Source organism: Oncorhynchus mykiss, chromosome 19 (genome assembly GCF_013265735.2).
Source record: "Oncorhynchus mykiss isolate Arlee chromosome 19, USDA_OmykA_1.1, whole genome shotgun sequence".
NCBI lineage: Eukaryota > Metazoa > Chordata > Actinopteri > Salmoniformes > Salmonidae > Oncorhynchus > Oncorhynchus mykiss.
Window position 1 is genome coordinate 27,575,549 of NC_048583.1, and position 18,618 is coordinate 27,594,166.

General features: G+C 42.1%; 1 protein-coding gene across 7 annotated transcripts in view; it reads right to left on the reverse strand.

Moving 5' to 3' along the window:
* Positions 1-18,618, reverse strand: part of LOC110497603 (DNA (cytosine-5)-methyltransferase 3A) — a 68,002-nt gene that overhangs the window by 33,701 nt on the left and 15,683 nt on the right. For all 7 annotated transcript variants that reach the window (XM_036954578.1, XM_036954577.1, XM_036954575.1 and 4 more), the window contains exon 4: positions 13,829-14,282. In XM_036954578.1, coding sequence (XP_036810473.1) covers positions 13,829-14,282 — 454 coding nt within the window. The remainder of the gene's footprint in view (positions 1-13,828; positions 14,283-18,618) is intronic.

Consider the following 18,618-nt stretch of genomic DNA (forward strand, 5'->3'; position numbering starts at 1 on the left):
AAAAAATATTATTTAATCCATTTTAGAATAAGGCTGTAACGTAACAAAATGTGGAAAAAGGGAAGTGGTCTGAATACTTTCCGAATGTACTGTATGTCACTCGCCGTGGAAATCAAAAACATCATCCTCTGGAAAGGGGGGCTTCCTTGGAGATGTTAAGCCCGGACCGGACACAGACTAGAAACAGCTTCGCCGCCCTGGATCCAGAGACTTCGGCGACTTCCTCCCTGGGGGCTTCGAAGGTACCCGGAGGTACTTGCGCCTTCGCCCTCTGTTCTGGATCCCTCACCGATGGCTTCTACCTCTGGTTCAGATCCTCAAAGCTCCCACATTCAACAGACAGTGAGGCTGTCTTGAGACTCCGGCTCATTCATCACCCACCATGGATACTACTGCTGGCTCGGGTCCATCGGGCAAACTCCTCTGTCCTCGAGGAGTTTGCGAAACCACTCATGGCGAAAGAACAGCCTGACCTCTTCAGCAGCAGCTTTCATCATCGGCAGTTCTATCGTAAGGAACATCATGATTCCCGGGGCAAAAACCCTGTGCTATCCTGGGGCACGGGTACAGGACATTCCACGGCTGCTTACAACCATTCTACGACAGTTGCCGGAAGCTGACGCTGTTGTATTCCATGTCGGGTGAAACGACATTAGGAGGGCTAGCTCAGAACTTCTGAAAATGTACTTTAAAGAATTGATTCTAGCACCGAAAGATTTCAAAAAGCAGCCAATTATTTTACCATCGTTGGGCCGGCTATAATATTACTGTAGGTCTCTGGTGTAATCACTTTTACAATTCACTTTTGACACCTTCTGGAAACAGAAGATATTCTACAGTAATGATAGAGTCCATCCGAATCATCTTGGCTACAGAAAATACAGAAACAGAACGACATTCCTGTAAAACTTAGAGAGGATCTCATGTTAAATACTGTTGAAGTAACATGGCTACAGGTTCATCTGCCTCACCTAAAGCCAATTAAATGGGAAGCTGCTATAAACCACCAAGTGCTAACATTCAGTTTCTGGATAATATGTGTGAAATGCTTGATAATGTATGTGATATCAACAGAGACGTATATTTTCTGGGTGATTTAAATATTGACTGGCTTTCATCAATCTGCCCACTCAAGAAAAAGCTTCAAACTGTAACCAGTACCTGTAACCTGATTCAGGTTGTCAGTCAACCTACCAGGGTATTTACAAACAGCACAGGAATGAAATCATCAACATGTATTGATCATATCTTTACTAATGCTGCAGACATTTGCTTTAAAGCAGTATCCAAATCCATCAGATGTAGAGATCACAATATAGTAGCCAATCTAGGAAAACCAAGGTCCCAAAGGCTGGGCCTAATATAGTGTATAAGAGGTCATAAAATAAGTTTTGTTGTGATTCTTATGTTGATGATGTAAAGAATATTTGCTGTTTTGTAGTGTGTAATGAGGAGCAACCAGACGCTACACTTCACACATTTATGAAATTGCTTATTCCAGTTACTAATAAGCATGCACACATTAAAAAAATGACTGTAAATAGTGTTAAATCCCCGTGGATTGATGAGGAATTGTAAAATGTTATGGTTGAGAGGGATGAGTCAAGAGGAATGGCAAATAAGTCTGGCTGCACAACCAATTGGCAAACAAACTGCAAATTGAGAAATCACGTGACTAAACTGAATAAAAATAAGAAACTATACTATGAAACAAAGATAAATGATATAAAGAATGATAGTAAAAACTGTGAAGCACCTTACATTAAATGTTGGGCAAAAAGGCAAACTCAGCTCCATTATTAATTGAATCAGATGGCTCATTCATCACAAAACCCACTGATATTGCCAATTACTTTATTGATTTTTTTCATTGGCAAGATTAGCATGACAACAACAAACGCAGACACTACACATCCAAGTATAACTGATACAATTATGAAAGACAAACACTGTCATTTGAGTTCCACAAAGTGAGTGTGGAAGATGTGAAAAAAATATTGTTGTTTATCAACAATGACAAGCCACCGGGGTCTGACAACTTGGATAGAACATCTACCCAAGAATAGTAAAGCCCCCTTTACTGGCTCCAATAGCCAAACAATCAGCCTGTTTAAACTTTTGGAAAAATTGTGTTTGACCAGATACAATGCTATTTTACTGTAAACAAATTGACAACAGATCACATTCAACAAGCACGGCACTTACCCAAATGACTGATGATTGGCTGAAAGAAATTGATAATGAAATGATTGTGGGAACTGTTTTGGTAGACTTCAGTGCTGCTTTTGCCATTATCGATCATAGTCTGCTGCTGGAAAAACTTATGTGTTATGGATTTACACCCCTTACTATATTGTGGATAAAGAGTTAAATGTCTAACAGAACACAGAGGGTGTTCTTTAATGGAAGCCTCCAACATAATATAGGTAGAATCAGGAATTCCCCAGGGCAGCTGTCTAGGCCTCTTACTTTTTCAAACATTACTACTGACATGACCCTTTGAGTAAAGCCAGTGTGTCTATGTATGCGGATGACTCAACACTATACACATCAGCTACTACAGTTAGTGAAATCACTGCAACACTTAACAAAGAGCTGCAGTTAGTTTCAGAATGGGTGGCAAGGAATAAGTTAGTCCTAAATATTTCAAAAACTAAAAGCATTGTATTTGGGACAAATCATTCACCAGACCCTAAACCTCAACTAAATACTGTAATGAATCATGTGGAAATTGAGCAAGTTGATGTGACTAAACTGTTCGTGAAGAGGGCATGATAACACCTATTCCCCCTCAAAAGATTTGGGTCCTCAGATCCTCAAAAAGTTCTACAGCTGCATCCTGACTGGTTGCATCACCACCTGGTATGGCAATTGCTCGGCCTCCGACCGCAAGGCACTACAGACGCTAGTGCATATGGCCCAGTACATCACTGGGGCCAAGCTTCCTGCCATCCAGGACCTCTATACCAGGCGGTGTCAGAGGAAGGCCCAACAAATTGCCAAGGACTCCAGCCACCCTAATGATTGACTGTTCTCTCTGCTTGCGCACGGCAAGCGGTACTGGAGCACCAGGTCTAGGTCCAAAAGGCTTCTTAATAGCTTCTACCCCCAAGCCATAAGACTGCTGAACAGTTAATCAAATGGCTACCCAAACTATTTGCATTATCCCCACCACACACCCCATTTTTACACTGCTACTACTCTCTGTTTATTAGCCATGCATAGTCACTTTACCTCTACCTACATGTACATATTACCTCAGTTACCTCGACTAACCGGTACCCCCGCACATTGACTCTGTACCGGTACCCCCTGTATATAGCCTCGCTATTTTACTGTTGCTCCTTAATTATTAGTTATTGAAAAATAAATGTCTTCTTATTCTTTTTAATTTTTTTCACTTCAGTTTATTTTAGTAAATACTTTCTTAACACTTTTTTTTTCTTAAAACTGCATTGTTGGTTAAGGGCTTGTAAGTAAGCATTTCACTGTAAGGTCTACTGTTGTATTCGGCGCATGTTACAAATTCAATTTGATTTAGAGTAACACTGGATTGTAAACTGTCATGGTCAAAACATGTTGATACAATAGTAGCTCAAATGGGGAGAAGTCTGTCCATAATAAAGTGCTTCTCTGCCTTCTTAAAAACACTATCAACAAAGGCAGGTCCTACGGCCCTAGTTTCATCGCACCTGGACTACTGTTCAGTCGTGTGGTCAGGTGCCAAAAAGAGGGACCTTGGAAAACTACAATTGGCTCAGAACAGGACAGCACGCCTGCCCCTTAAATGTACACGGAGAGCTAACGTTGACAATATGCAAGTAAATCTCTCCTGGCTCAAAGTGGAGGAGAGATTGACTTCATCACCACTTGTTTTTGTAAGAAGTGTTGACATGCTGAGTGCACTGAGGGGTCTGTTTAAACTACTAGCACACAGCTCAGATACCCATGCATACCCCACAAGACATGCCTCCAGAGGTCTCTTCACAGTCCCCAAGTCAAGAACAGACTACGGGAGGTGCACAGTACTACATAGAACCAAGACCACATGGAACTGTATTCCACATCAGTAAACTGATGCAAGCAGTAGAATCAGATTTTTTACATGATAAAAAATACATCTTATGGAACAGCGGGGACTGTGAAGAGAGATACATACACACAGGTAAAGACACACGTATACAGACACACGCTACAACACGCACTCTACACATACGTACATTGTAATATTGTTGTATGGTGGTATTATACATTTTGTATTGTATATACACAGTGGTGTAATAATGATGTACTGTTTTATCTTTTGTTTTATGTGTGATGTAAGTGCCTTAATGTGTTTGGACCCCAGGAAGAGCAGCCGCTGCCTTGGGGAGCACTAATAAATACAAAAATTGATTCTTGAAGAGTATAACTTATAAATGCATCAAGTGCTTAGTTCAACTGTCATACCCCATCAGAACCCAAAATAGAAGCTTGTTTTACTCCAATGTCTGCAAACAAAGTACGTGTAAACAATCACTCTATAGCCCCAAAACATGGTTAAAACTAGTTTGATATCATGGATGGTCAGTCCTTGCATCCATAGCTCTGTCTATGAATTTGAGAGTGGTTACATTTAATCAGCCCAATCACTCAGCTTTTTACCGAAACAAGGGGTGGGGGGGGGGGGGGACGCTTTGTTATTGTTTCCACTGCTGATTGACGCTTAAACGAAGGAGGATCATTATATTTCCAGTTTTGAAGTAAAACATTTTTCTCAAATAATTAACCAACGCATTAGGTATCTCACCGCACATTCATATGACATGTCTTGAAAAATGCAGATAGATGGATTAAAAGTCAACTTAAATTGCAAAACTTATAGCCAGCTTTCTACCGCCGACCATAACTTTTTGGACTTTACAGCACTCCAAGGAGGTGTGAGTTATTGAGTCTTTGCTAGTTTTACAATTAAGACACGACTCTGTCGTTGTGCTGTAGAATTTGTGAATTTTGTCTCTTGTATCATCAATTCTATACATTTGTTTATACTGGACTATGCATACATTCTCATTAACTGTAATCTCATTAGTTATTAGTTCCAACACTACCTCCATCTTGTGCCAATATCAGTTCTTTTTAGATCTTGGTTCCAATATTTTTTTCTCAGAGATTGTCAGTTGGATAGGCTCTCTGCAATCTTTGCATATCTTACCTATCATACGAGTATCATTTTTGGACTCAAATAGATTTCAGATCGACATTTTGTGATATAAAACTTTTAAGTTGCAAGTATTTGAAAATCTCTATATTAGTCTGTTCAAACTTGCTTTTTAATTCTGTCATGGAAATCATTACCAAGTCATTTATGGTTTCTGTGCCTTTGGTTTTCCACGTTGGGCAATTTATCAGTGAATTCTGAAAAGATATCCAAGGATTATTCCATAGGGGTTGGTTTTTATATCCTGAGATTTTAGAGTATTCTGAAAATATCAGGTATGTCAGGTATATCAGGAGATCGTCCGCAAATACATTTAGTTGATATTCATGCTTACCAATACCGATACCTGTTATGTTTGGGTCCTGTCTAATTCTTTCTGCAAGCGGTTCAATTGCCAGTGCAAACAGCAGGTTGACATTTATTGTCATGAATCTTGCCCTGGAGGCAGAACTGAGCGATTTCAGCTTGATGGGCCAGCTGAAAAGTCAAAATTGGCTATATTGTAACATTTAATGCAAACAAAAATGTGCTTTTTGGTCTTAATTTAAGGTTAGGGTTAGGCATTAGGGTTAGCGGTGTGGTTAAGGTTAGGGTTAGGGTTATGACTTTGTGGCTGCACCAGTTAGTGACAACCCTACAGAGCTGCCTTCAGGGCAAGATTCATGACAATAAATGCCAACCTAAGTACAAACAGGAGGGAGGAGAGAAAACATCCCTGTCTTGTGCCCCTTTCTAAAGCGAATTCATCAGATAATGTTTTTTGTGTATATTTTTGCTTTAGGGTATTTATATCATATTTGTATGATTTTTTACATTTTAGCTGGAAAGTTGAAGGCTTCCAAAGTTTTGAATAGAAAAGGCCATACAATATGGTCGAAAGCCATTTCAGCATCAACAGCCAATATTGATAAATCTACATCTTGTTTTTTTGCGTATTGTATTATACTAAAACATGTTGTTGTATTTGTTTCTAACTATCTATTTTTAATGAATCCCGTTGGATTCATATGTATCTGGTCTGGCAAGACTTTTGCTATTCTGTTGCTTATGAGTTTTGTTGATATTTTATTCACAATTGATTTAACTTACTGTATAGGTCTGTAATCTGCAAGTGTCTCTCCAGATGTTCCTGTTTTAAATACAACTGAAATAACTGTTTGATACATGGAACTAGGAAGTACTGAATTGAGTGTTGTCATTTGAGTAAATATGGCACAACTTTGTCCCAGAATGTTGAATACATTTTTATGGGAAATCCATCCAGACCTGGTTCTTTTCTCCATGCGAATGTTTTAACAGTCTAATGTTTGACTTTGGATGATTTCTATTTTTACACACCGTGAGGAGAGTGGAGGGAAGAGAAGAGGGGGAGTGGAGAGGAGAAGAGGGGGAGGAGAGGAGTGGAGATGAGAGGAGAGCCACAGCTGGCTGTTATTACCATAGCTCCTCCCACCTCACAACCCCTTGACACTAAGCAGAAAAAAACAACAACACTGTCACATACTCACTGCTTCTCTTGTATGACTGTAGGCCACTGGAGGCCCACATAATATCTCTTCTGCGATCTCCACGCACTTGATGAAATCGGGCTAGTGTGGACACGTGCGCTACACCAACTGGTGGCCAATGGTACATGCCATTTTGATTACGCTAACATGAAGATCACTTTATTAGTTAATTGCACACCAGGTCCAACCCGAAATTGTGCTTCCGCTTTTAACCCAACCCCTCCGAAAGACACGCATACCTATAGAGGTTTTGGAGAGGTGCGGGGGCTGCCACACTGGGCGCTCGGGGAGCTGTTGTTGTTGGGGGGTCAAGTAGCGTTACCTTGCTCAAGGGCGAAACGGCAGGCAAATGGCACCTATGTGCACTACATTAAGGGTTAAGGTTAGGCACTCATTCCAAATGGTTAAGGTAAAGGTTAAGCTTTGGGATAGGGTTAAAACACTCCGCCTCCTTCATAATGAATCACAACTTGCTGCATGAATTCTGCAACAATGTCGTTCCAATGACTTCATTGAAATAGTAATAGCAGTGATAGTAGCCTCAGCACTTTTCTTCACTACTTCAACATAAGGGCACTATCAAATGAAGTACACTGGAAACGAATCTCCTAATCACTCCTATATGTATCAACTCCCTGGCCTGACTGAATGTTTCTGTATGTTTCCTATCTACACCTCACCCCAAATAAATATGTATTGCATTTCCTGTTTGAGCACAGTGTTTCGTTGAAAATGTCTATCCTGTGTGTGTGTGTTCATGTGTGTGAGCGTGTGGATAGAAAATAGGGCGCTGAGCCTCAACATATACCTCCAACATTATACCTGGCTTGAAAGTACAAAGGCAAATTGCCGTTGGTAGTGTGATAAAACTGTACAGAAAAGGAAACTGACACACTTCCTGCAGGCTAAATGCTGCACAAAAATATATTTCCTCTAGCCTCCAGTAATAAAATGTAGTTAAGCCTACTCCCTCTCCTCCACTAATACTATAAAATCTAACTTCTGAAACTGTCACTTTTCCCAAATGGCACCCTATATCTTACATAGGACACTACTTTTGACCAGAGCCCTATGGGTCCTGGTCAAATGTAGTGAACTACATAGGGAATAGAGTGCAATTTGGGACACAGTCATGGGGTTTTCCCACATATCTGGTGTTGAATGAAGTGAGTTACTGAGGTTTGTAAGTCAGCCCTGGGTTCAAACACTATTCAGAATATTTCAAATACTTTTGGCACTTGCTCTAGCCTGTCTGGATACGGGTGGGGCTTGTACTCCTGCAACTATTCTATTGGTTACATTATACCGGTCAAGCTCAATCAAGCCCAGATAAAGCATTTGAAATTATTTTGAATAGTATTTGAACCCAGTTCTGCTGTAACTACAAAGGCGTGTTAGCCATTCCTAAGCAGCATTGTTTTCGTGCCTGCGCTCAGCAGAGCAGAGCAGAGGTTAGCCAAGGAGCATGGATGCTACCCAACTAGAAAACTAGAAGACTCACTAGGCCACTAGGATTCATGATTCATGAAGAGTTTTTAACCACACACATTACAGCAGCAAGAGGCTGAGCGAGGGAGAAGGTCCAAGCGAAAAGCAACTCCCTCACAAACACTCACAACAACAATTACATGTCTTCATAGATAGGTTAGCTGACAACGTCACGAAAATCATGCTCACGCAAAGAGCTGCTGTATTTATGAGTAAGTTTACGTTGTTATTCAGCACCGTCAGCACTTCGTTTAACACTTTTATGAGCCAGAAAATGTGTGTTCCCCCTACTTCCACTCATGCTACAACCAGCACTGCAGCTGCAATTAATAAGTATAGCAAAGTGTTATAAGCTTGAGTATAAGTATAAGCTTGCGTTGTTATTATTAACAGCTTGTGTCTTTTTTTTATAACCTAGGAACATTTCACTTTCTCATTGGAGTAACAACATGAGTCGGTGCATGAGGGAGAAATAACACAGGGCTACGCTGCTCCCTCCCTCCCCTCGAGCCTCGTTCACATCACCCATAAGCACTCCGTTGTGTTGCGCTGGATGTCACGCATTTTAAAGGGGACTTCCAGAACGGAGTGGAAACGCAACGCCCCCTTATGGTTGAAGGCTCGAGACGGACGCTGCATACTTTGACATTTTTCAAACTTTGCGTCTCCTTCGGTCCAGTCAGAGTCTGTCGAAGAACAGGAAGTTACCAAACCAGAGAAGATGAAAACACAGTATGTGGTATTCAGTGATGGCTTTATGGGATAGCTAGCAACTTAAAAACATTTACCCATCGCTATAAGTGTGTACTATTTTAATAGTAATGTTAAATAATACACATGGGCTGTTAAGCCAATTATATTATATGACTGTTGCCTCCCGTTTAAGTTTATTGTGATGGTAATGATGTTGGTTTTTGATAATATTAGGTGGAGGTCGCTAAATACAATGGTATCTTCAACCTAGCCTAGCGTTTAGCTAGCTCGCTAATAACTAAACAAAATCTGTTTTATTGTCACCTGAAACAATACATGTATCTTGTCTTGAATGAAAAGGTCATATTTTGCAATCTCAAAATAAATACATCTCTGACGAGACAGGCTCTCCTCCATCTTGTATTACAAACACTACACTTGTCCTTTCAGAAGTGGGGCAAGACTCTGTGAAGATGACATACGGCGTAATGAAATACGTCACGATGTAAACGGGGCATCAGACTCACCATCAGATTCAGGCCATAAGTCCAGTAAAAAACATATTTTTAAAGAAGCAAATTATTATCCTCACTTAGCCGTGCCTCACAAGTAATGCAACAAATTCTCTATTACCGGTGTGATCATATACAGTGCCTTGCGAAAGTATTCGGCCCCCTTGAACTTTGCGACCTTTTGCCACATTCCAGGCTTCAAACATAAAGATATAAAACTGTATTTTTTTGTGAAGAATCAACAACAAGTGGGACACAATCATGAAGTGGAACGACATTTATTGGATATTTCAAACTTTTTTAACAAATCAAAAACTGAAAAATTGGCCGTGCAAAATTATTCAGCCTCTTTACTTTCAGTGCAGCAAACTCTCTCCAGAAGTTCAGTGAGGATCTCTGAATGATCCAATGTTGACCTAAATGACTAATGATGATAAATACAATCCACCTGTGTGTAATCAAGTCTCCGTATAAATGCACCTGCACTGTGATAGTCTCAGAGGTCCGTTAAAAGCGCAGAGAGCATCATGAAGAACAAGGAACACACCAGGCAGGTCCGAGATACTGTTGTGAAGAAGTTTAAAGCCGGATTTGGATACAAAAAGATTTCCCAAGCTTTAAACATCCCAAGGAGCACCGTGCAAGCGATAATATTGAAATGGAAGGAGTATCAGACCACTGCAAATCTACCAAGACCTGGCCATCCCTCTAAACTTTCAGCTCATACAAGGAGAAGACTTATCAGAGATGCAGCCAAGAGACCCATGATCACTCTGGATGAACTGCAGAGATCTACAGCTGAGGTGGGAGACTCTGTCCATAGGACAACAATAAGTCGTATATTGCACAAATCTGGCCTTTATGGAAGAGTGGCAAGAAGAAAGCCATTTCTTAAAGATATCCATAAAAAGTGTCGTTTAAAGTTTGCCACAAGCCACCTGGGAGACACACCAAACATGTGGAAGAAGGTGCTCTGGTCAGATGAAACCAAAATTGAACTTTTTGGCAACAATGCAAAACGTTATGTTTGGCGTAAAAGCAACACAGCTGAACACACCATCCCCACTGTCAAACATGGTGGTGGCAGCATCATGGTTTGGGCCTGCTTTTCTTCAGCAGGGACAGGGAAGATGGTTAAAATTGATGGGAAGATGGATGGAGCCAAATACAGGACCATTCTGGAAGAAAACCTGATGGAGTCTGCAAAAGACCTGAGACTGGGACGGAGATTTGTCTTCCAACAAGACAATGATCCAAAACATAAAGCAAAATCTACAATGGAATGGTTCAAAAATAAACATATCCAGGTGTTAGAATGGCCAAGTCAAAGTCCAGACCTGAATCCAATCGAGAATCTGTGGAAAGAACTGAAAACTGCTGTTCACAAATGCTCTCCATCCAACCTCACTGAACTCGAGCTGTTTTGCAAGGAGGAATGGGAAAAAATTTCAGTCTCTCGATGTGCAAAACTGATAGAGACATACCCCAAGCGACTTACAGCTGTAATCGCAGCAAAAGGTGGCGCTACAAAGTATTAACTTAAGGGGGCTGAATAATTTTGCACGCCCAATTTTTCAGTTTTTGATTTGTTAAAAAAGTTTGAAATATCCAATAAATGTCGTTCCACTTCATGATTGTGTCCCACTTGTTGTTGATTCTTCACAAAAAAAAATACAGTTTTATATCTTTATGTTTGAAGCCTGAAATGTGGCAAAAGGTCGCAAAGTTCAAGGGGGCCGAATACTTTCGCAAGGCACTGTACCTACTGTAATTAAAAAAATAATTATTAAATATAGAGAAAATGGTCTGAGAAGAACAACATTGGCAGAGCAATTCAAGCATAGCCAATATGCAGTGATAATGTATTGGGTCTATAGCCAAACCTCCATTGCTACAGAAATGTTTTTTATTGGTTAATGTATTACAAGTAGTGTAAAAAAATTACAAATAAATTAAATTGGCGCCGTAGATCTCGGTTTGCATCTGTTCTAAGCCAACTCCATCTGTTATGCCCCATAGTTGCACATGTGTCGGTTTTGTTGTTAAACACAGTTGCAAAAACTATACATCGTTCTCATATCAGCCTTCAATGTCTATTGAAAATGTAAAACAATATTGCATTTAGTTGCTGCACGTAACAGATTGACACAATGATAAACACAGAATACAACCACATTATTACTATAGACTAATTTCGGCCCAGTTTAAACACAGTAGTCTTAAGAGTTGTATCATTCAGCCCCATTACAACACTGGAGCTCTGAAAGGCCTGGGGCAGTGTCCTTATAGCATGGCTTTGGCCCAAATGGGCCCTGGTCAAAAGTAGTGCACTATATGATAATAGATGCCTTTTGGGAAACCCATGTTTTCTCCTTCAACTATCCCAGTGTTGTCACTGAAGTACCCTATCCTCTCTCTTTTTTTTTCTCTCTGTCTCTCTTCAACTTGGTCCCTTGGGTAAACTCTCGATTTCTGCCTCCACCTCACTTTCCCCCCTCTCTGTCTTTTCTCTGTCTCTCTCTCTATTTTCCTCTCTCCCTTTCCCTGTCCGCCTCTCTCTCTGTGCTTCCTCAATGTGAATACGTTACCACATAACCAGTGGGCGAGGCAGGCAGAGTGGGGGTTACTTTACTTTGGGGGCTGCTACCAAGATCAGGGAGTTTCTGTTGCGATGCAAGGAGAGGAGAGAAGGGAGAGCTGGCTGGCGTCACGCACAGGGGATATCTAGTCATGGGGGGCTACCTTAATCTGCGTCCATGTCATCAGTGCCAGGGGAACAGTTGTTGTTAGGGGTTAACTGCCTTGCTCAAGGGCACAACGGCAGATTTTTCCAACTTGCTGGCTCTGGGATTTGAACCAGCAACCCTTTGGTTACTGGCCCAATGCTCTTAACCACTAGGCTACCTGCTACTATATATCTGTCCCAAATGTTACCCTATTCCCTATATAGTGCACTAAATGAGGAACAGTGTGCATTTGGGAGGCATCCTATACCTTGCCTCCAGCACTCGTGTTGCTAGCGCTCATGCCATTCCTCTGTTTCTCCTCCTCTCTAAGCTGCAATCCTTCCTCTGCTGTGCCCTTCAGATGGATGGCAGAACCCCCTCCTTCCATTCAGCCTATTATCTATCGATCCATCCCTCCCTCTCTCGCTCCTCGATCCATCCCTCCACCTATCTATCCATCCATCCACCATACTCTCATCCTCTCCTCTTCCTCTGAGATTAATTCATTAATCAATGTATAGCTAATGTATTAATTGAATGCGGAATAATCACACTGAATTATCTACAGCAGTATTATTCACTCCAGTGAAAGTGTGATTTACATTTCAAATGAATGTGCACAACCAAATACAATCCCTGTATCATTCATCCAGTACTGATTTTGCAATGCAGTTTTGGAGAGGTACATTTAGATAGGAAGCTGGCTACACAGCATGTAGGGCAGTGTGTGTATCAGGTTATTAGAGTGCAGACTCAGTGTGTAAGTGGCTCTGCTCTGGGCTGTGTGCCATCCACCTGGCGTGCCCCCGACAGAGACAGAGACACACACACACACAGAGCGCAAGGAGCAGCGGCCACAACAACACACACCAGACCTGCTCCCTGAGCCTGAGCTCTTCTCTGAGCACGGCCCCTACAGAACAAGGGCACACACACACACACACACACACACACACACACACACACACACACACACACACACACACACACACAGCCCCAACAGAACAGAACAGGGGCAGGAAGGCAGGTTGCCAGGAGACGGAAGCTCTCCTCTCTCTCTCTTCTCTCTACTCTGGGCTCTATCAGGGCTTTATTTACTCTACTCCTCATCAAGGTCACACCCAGGCTGCACCTCTCTGAGAGAGAGGGGGTGTAGGGGGATGGGAGAGAAGAGGGCGAGAGGGGGAGGGAGAGTGGGAGAGGAACACGGAGGTCATAGCCTGGCTGCACCTCTGAGAAGAGGGAAGAGAAGGAGAGAGGAGAGAGACAAGAGGGGGGCCACAGAGGTGACCAGGGTAAAGTTCATTAGGCACCTAACTGAAACACCTGTCCAGTTTTGCTATGGTGTGACCTAATGAACACGACGCGGGAGAGGGGAAGCTAGCAAATTGGTTAATCTCTACGTCATGACAACAGACTGGCAGTGAGCAGGACTCTCTCACTCTCCCCCTTTCTATTACAAGTTATTTCAAATGTTTTACATTGCTGTGTTAAATTCATCCATATTGAACACGACCAAAGAATAATTCAAAATGGCCACAGCAAGTAACATGAAACCGCTCACATCCATTCAATGCGAATTCATTGTTCATTTTCATTCCTTTGGCATTGGCCGTCAGTGGTGCCAGAGCAGAGCTGGCTGTGCCAAGAAAGTAGTGAGAACGAAGATAATAATATAACCAAGCAGGAGACACGACTCACATTTCGTTGGGCGCTCCAGTTTCCGCCTGCCTCGTTTCTTGCGCGGCGGAGTTGGCAGAGTCTCCTCTTTGTCCTTTTCAGAGTCGTCCTGCTCGTCCCGGCTCGGCTCCCGGCTCAGTAGAAACCCGTTCTCCAGGGAAGGGGGACTCAGGCTCCGGCTCTGACATAGGAGGGTGTGGGTTTCGGGGGGGGCGTCCTCAGCCCGGCTGGCAGGGGCACTGGGGGTACCAGGGGCGCCTGGTAACCCGTTCTTCTCTGAAGCTTTCCTGTCCTGCTTCGGGCAGCAGCGGGCACCAGCCTGGGTTCTGTCTCTGTCTGCGTGCCCACTGCTCACCACTCCATTGTGCACCTGCGCCACAGACACAGACTGTCTCTCTCTCTCCGCTGCCAGCCCGGTGCGACTGTTGCACCCACCTCCGACCACACTCTCCTTCACAGACACACTGCCCTCCACCTGCAGGCAAAGGAAGACGATAAATCAAGACAATGGGAAGGTTATATTTGAGTGTTGATATTATTGCCAATCACTTCACGTTATTAGAAATGTTTGAACATTTGCGGATAATTAAGTAACATCTATTCTATTCCACTGCATTCGCTTTAACCTTTAGTTGAAAGAAAAATCACAACTCAGTATATTTGTATCACGTGCTTCAATAGCCTGAGGTCCTGTTAGGCTCCCTCCCATAACCATTGTAGCTGTACACCTGAGTCGATACAGTAACGCTGCACAAATAACCTTTTGTTGGTTCTAGTATTACTCAGCACTGAACGGGTTACAGTCGGAAACCCTGTGAACTCAACTGGCTGGGCATTCATTGAGTGCTGTAACTCATTTGTAGAGTTCTTCAACGCATTACAGCAGCACAGAAATACGAGAGGAATGTTGGCTTTTTGTCAAAGGAAGGAAATCTTTAATTTTGTTTGGATACTACATTGACGTGGGGACTCGCCCCTAGAAACCATTTCAGTCTGTAAAGAAAAGTGTTTACAACTCTGTTCCAACAGGAGCACAGAGATTCCCGAACCCAATGACCCCATAGCAGACCCAAACGAGATTATCTGGCTGGGATTATCGGGGGCGTGATTTAACTACATTGTAAATCTATGTCATTGTATATCTATGTCGTATATTTATGTCAAGCCATTACTCTTTTAAGATAAGTACATCACCTGATTTACACCTGAGGAAATGTATTCATTTCATTTCCAAAATGTTCGAAGTAGAGGTCATGTGTCTTTCTGTAAATAATGGGGCCTATGTGTCACATTGGGATAAACATTTCTAAATGGTTTGAAACTAAAATAAAAAAATGATTTTCATACAGGTCCACATGTGTACTTAGAGGAATAAAAGTGAATGTATGCAAATTGGCCCATAAATCCACCTATACGTCAAGATAGGTTTAGGACTATACACTGACTACGCCAAACATTAGGAGCACCTTCCTAATATTGAGTGACATCAAAAGGGATCATAGCTTTCACATGGATTCACCCGGTCAGTCTATGTAATGGAAAGAGCAGGTGTACATCCTTTAAGCAAGGTTCATACAGACATTGGCAGGTCAACTTCAAGGACTTTTTCAATAACTTAATGTTATACAATTGTAAAAATGTATATAATTGTACATGTAGGGCCTATTATAGAACCTGATTCTTCTGCTGCCTATCTGTGTGGCCGACGCAGGCATTGAATCAAATCCAATTGTATTTGTCACATGCCCCGAATACAACAGGTGTAGAGCTTACCGTGAAATGCTTACTTACTGTACAAGCCTTTAACCAACAAATCAGTTAGTGATGTACTGGTATTCCTGGCATAATATAGCCATGAATACCAGTAGCATTTATCTTAACATTTGATTCTCACCATCACTGTTTTAATAATGAGAAAGGGACCTGGTTCCTTTTTTAACGGGAGGACTTCTACGGGAAGCCAAGTTGAAGAAAGCACCTCACATGGTTTTACCTCAACAGAGTAGCGCAATGACACCCTCCAATTGAAATCGTGGGAAACAAACGAAAGTTTGCCATCTCTCGCTAAAACGGATTCAATATTTTTTTTTATAAAACATTACAAGGTAGGCCTATTCAAGTACTCCAAGTTCATGTAGGCTCCTTCAGGCCCCTTGTAATGTTTAAAATTCAAGGTGTAACAATGGAAAACAAAATGTATGTCATGTTATTTCATTACCAGATCATATTGTGTAGAAGCCCACTAGGCTATGTCATTTGTTGTCATTATATCCCAAATAATTAATCGGATTAGCGTTGGGTGTTGTGCAATAGTCTATCCTACACGATTGCGCACGGTAGACTCGGCGTCCAATCCGAGGCACAGGAACATATGAAAACGTGAACACATGACCTTGATGCTTTCTCTGTTAAATCTAACGGGATACTGCTGTAAATCAAGCAGACAACAACAGATGATCAACATCAATTCTCTAGGGATATTAGATCCAGCGTTGATCCAGGCACAACTGTCTTCACCGGGGGAATCAATGAGACACCAACATATTCTGGACATTCCTTCACGAACACCTTTTTCCCAGCACTTGGCCTGGTGTTGCATTGCATGCGCCATCACAGCAGCTGTTTGTCATTCAGAAAATCCCTTCCCTGATCAGATCACGTTTTAAGTATCAAGGGAAGGTGACTTTATCGGTTTAAAGCATTGGATTTTGCAATCACATTTATTATTTGGGATTTGTGTGCCCATGAAAACTGTTTTCACCCAGTAACATAAGGAGATACGAAATGTTACATAGTTACACTGCATATCTGAAATCTCTGTACAAAAAAACTGTCAGACAGCTTGATCCAGGATTCTTACAGGGTTCAAGTTCAATGTCTAATTTAACTGATTAATGCTTAACATATGATATAATGACAATTTACACGACCATAAATGCAAGGACAGAAAAGTAGTGTTTTATGTCACATGATTTCATACAAATCCGTCAAGACGACCCTTCGTGGTAAAGGGTTATAAAATAGGTTTTAAATCAACTCGTGAATCTTAACAAATATAGCTATGATCCCCCATGTAGCTTAATGTAATGACACGAAAAGCATTGGCAGATTATTGTCAATGACTTATCAACAGCTGTTACAAGAAATCGTCACGCTTACCCTAGTTTACAGACAGACCCACATTTGAGAGAGATGGGGGAGGGGTCTTGTCGCCACAGTGTCTCTGCTAGACCACTGCCTAAAAATAGTGTTCAAATTTGTTTCGGAGACAATTACTGGGTCACAGCAGAGGAAAGTAGGGCATGTCTAACGAGATGAGAATGCCTTCTCTGTCTGTCAACACTGACAACATCATTTTGAAGCAGCCATCGTCTCAGAGGGACAGACGGACAGACAAGAGGCTAAGTGTGAGAAACAGACAGAAATACAGACACACACAGGAACTAGTATTTCCTCCTGTTCTTCTTTTTGGGTGCTACTATAGGCCACCAATTGCTAGCAGTCAGTATTTGGATAATATGTGTGCAACGCTTGATAGTGTGTGTGATGTTAACAGAGAGGTCTATTTTCTGGGTGACCTGAACATTGACTGGTTAGCAACTAGTTGTCCTCTCAAGAGGAAGCTTCTATCTGTGACTAATGCCTGTAATATGATCCAGATTATCACTCAAATCAAATCAAATGTTATTTGTCACATGCTTCATAAACAACAGGTGTAGACTAACAGTAAAATGCTTACTGCTGGGCCCTTCCCAAAAATGCTGGGGGAAAAATGGAACAATTATAACACAAGGAATCGTTACACAATGAGTAACGATAACTTTGCTGTATAAACGAGTTACCCTTACCGAGTCGGTGTGCAGGGGTATGAGGTAATTGAGGTAGATATGTACACACAGCTAGGGCTATAGTGACTAGGCAACAGGATAGATAAGAGTAGCAGCAGAGTATGTGTTGAGTCAAAAGAGTTGTGCAAAAAGAGGTCAATGCAGAGAGTCTGGCTAGCTACAGTATATGGTTAACTATTTATCAGTTTTATGGTTTGGGGTCCTGTTGGTTCCAGACCTGGTGCATCGGTACCGCTAGCTGTGCGGTAGCAGATAGAAGAGTCTATGACTAGGGTGGCTGGAGTCTTTGACAATTTGATTGTCTTCATCTGACACGGCCTGGTAATTTAGGTAATATGTACATGTAGGTAGAGTTAAAGTGACTATGCATAGATTATAAACAGATAGTAGCAGCAGTGCGAAAGAGGGGTCTGGGTAGCCCTTTGATTAGATGTTCAGGAGTCTTGTGGCTTGGAGGTAGAAGCTGTTAAGAAGCCTTTTGGACCTAGATGTGGCGCTCTGGTCCTGCTTGCCATGCAGTAGCAGAGAGAACAGTCTATGACTTGGGTGGCTGGAGTCCATGACAATTTTTAGGGCCTTCCTCTGCCACTGCCTGGTATAGAGGTCATGGATGGCTGGAAGCTTGGCCCCAGTGATGTACTGCGCCGTACACACTGCCCTCTGTAGGGTCTTGCGGTTAGAGGCCGAGCAGTTGCCATACCAGGCAGTGATGAAACCAGTCAGGATGCTCTCGATGGTGCAGCTGTAGAACCTTTTGAGAATCTGAGGACCCATGCCAAATCTTTTCAGTCTCTTGAGGGGGAATAAGCTTTGTCGTGCCCACTTCATGACTGTCTTAGTGTGTTTGGACCATGATAGTTTGTTAGTGATGTGGACACCAAGGAACTTGAAGCTCTCAACCTGTTCCACTAAAGCCCCGTCAATGAGAATGGGGGCGTGCTCAGTCCTCCTTTTCCTATAGTC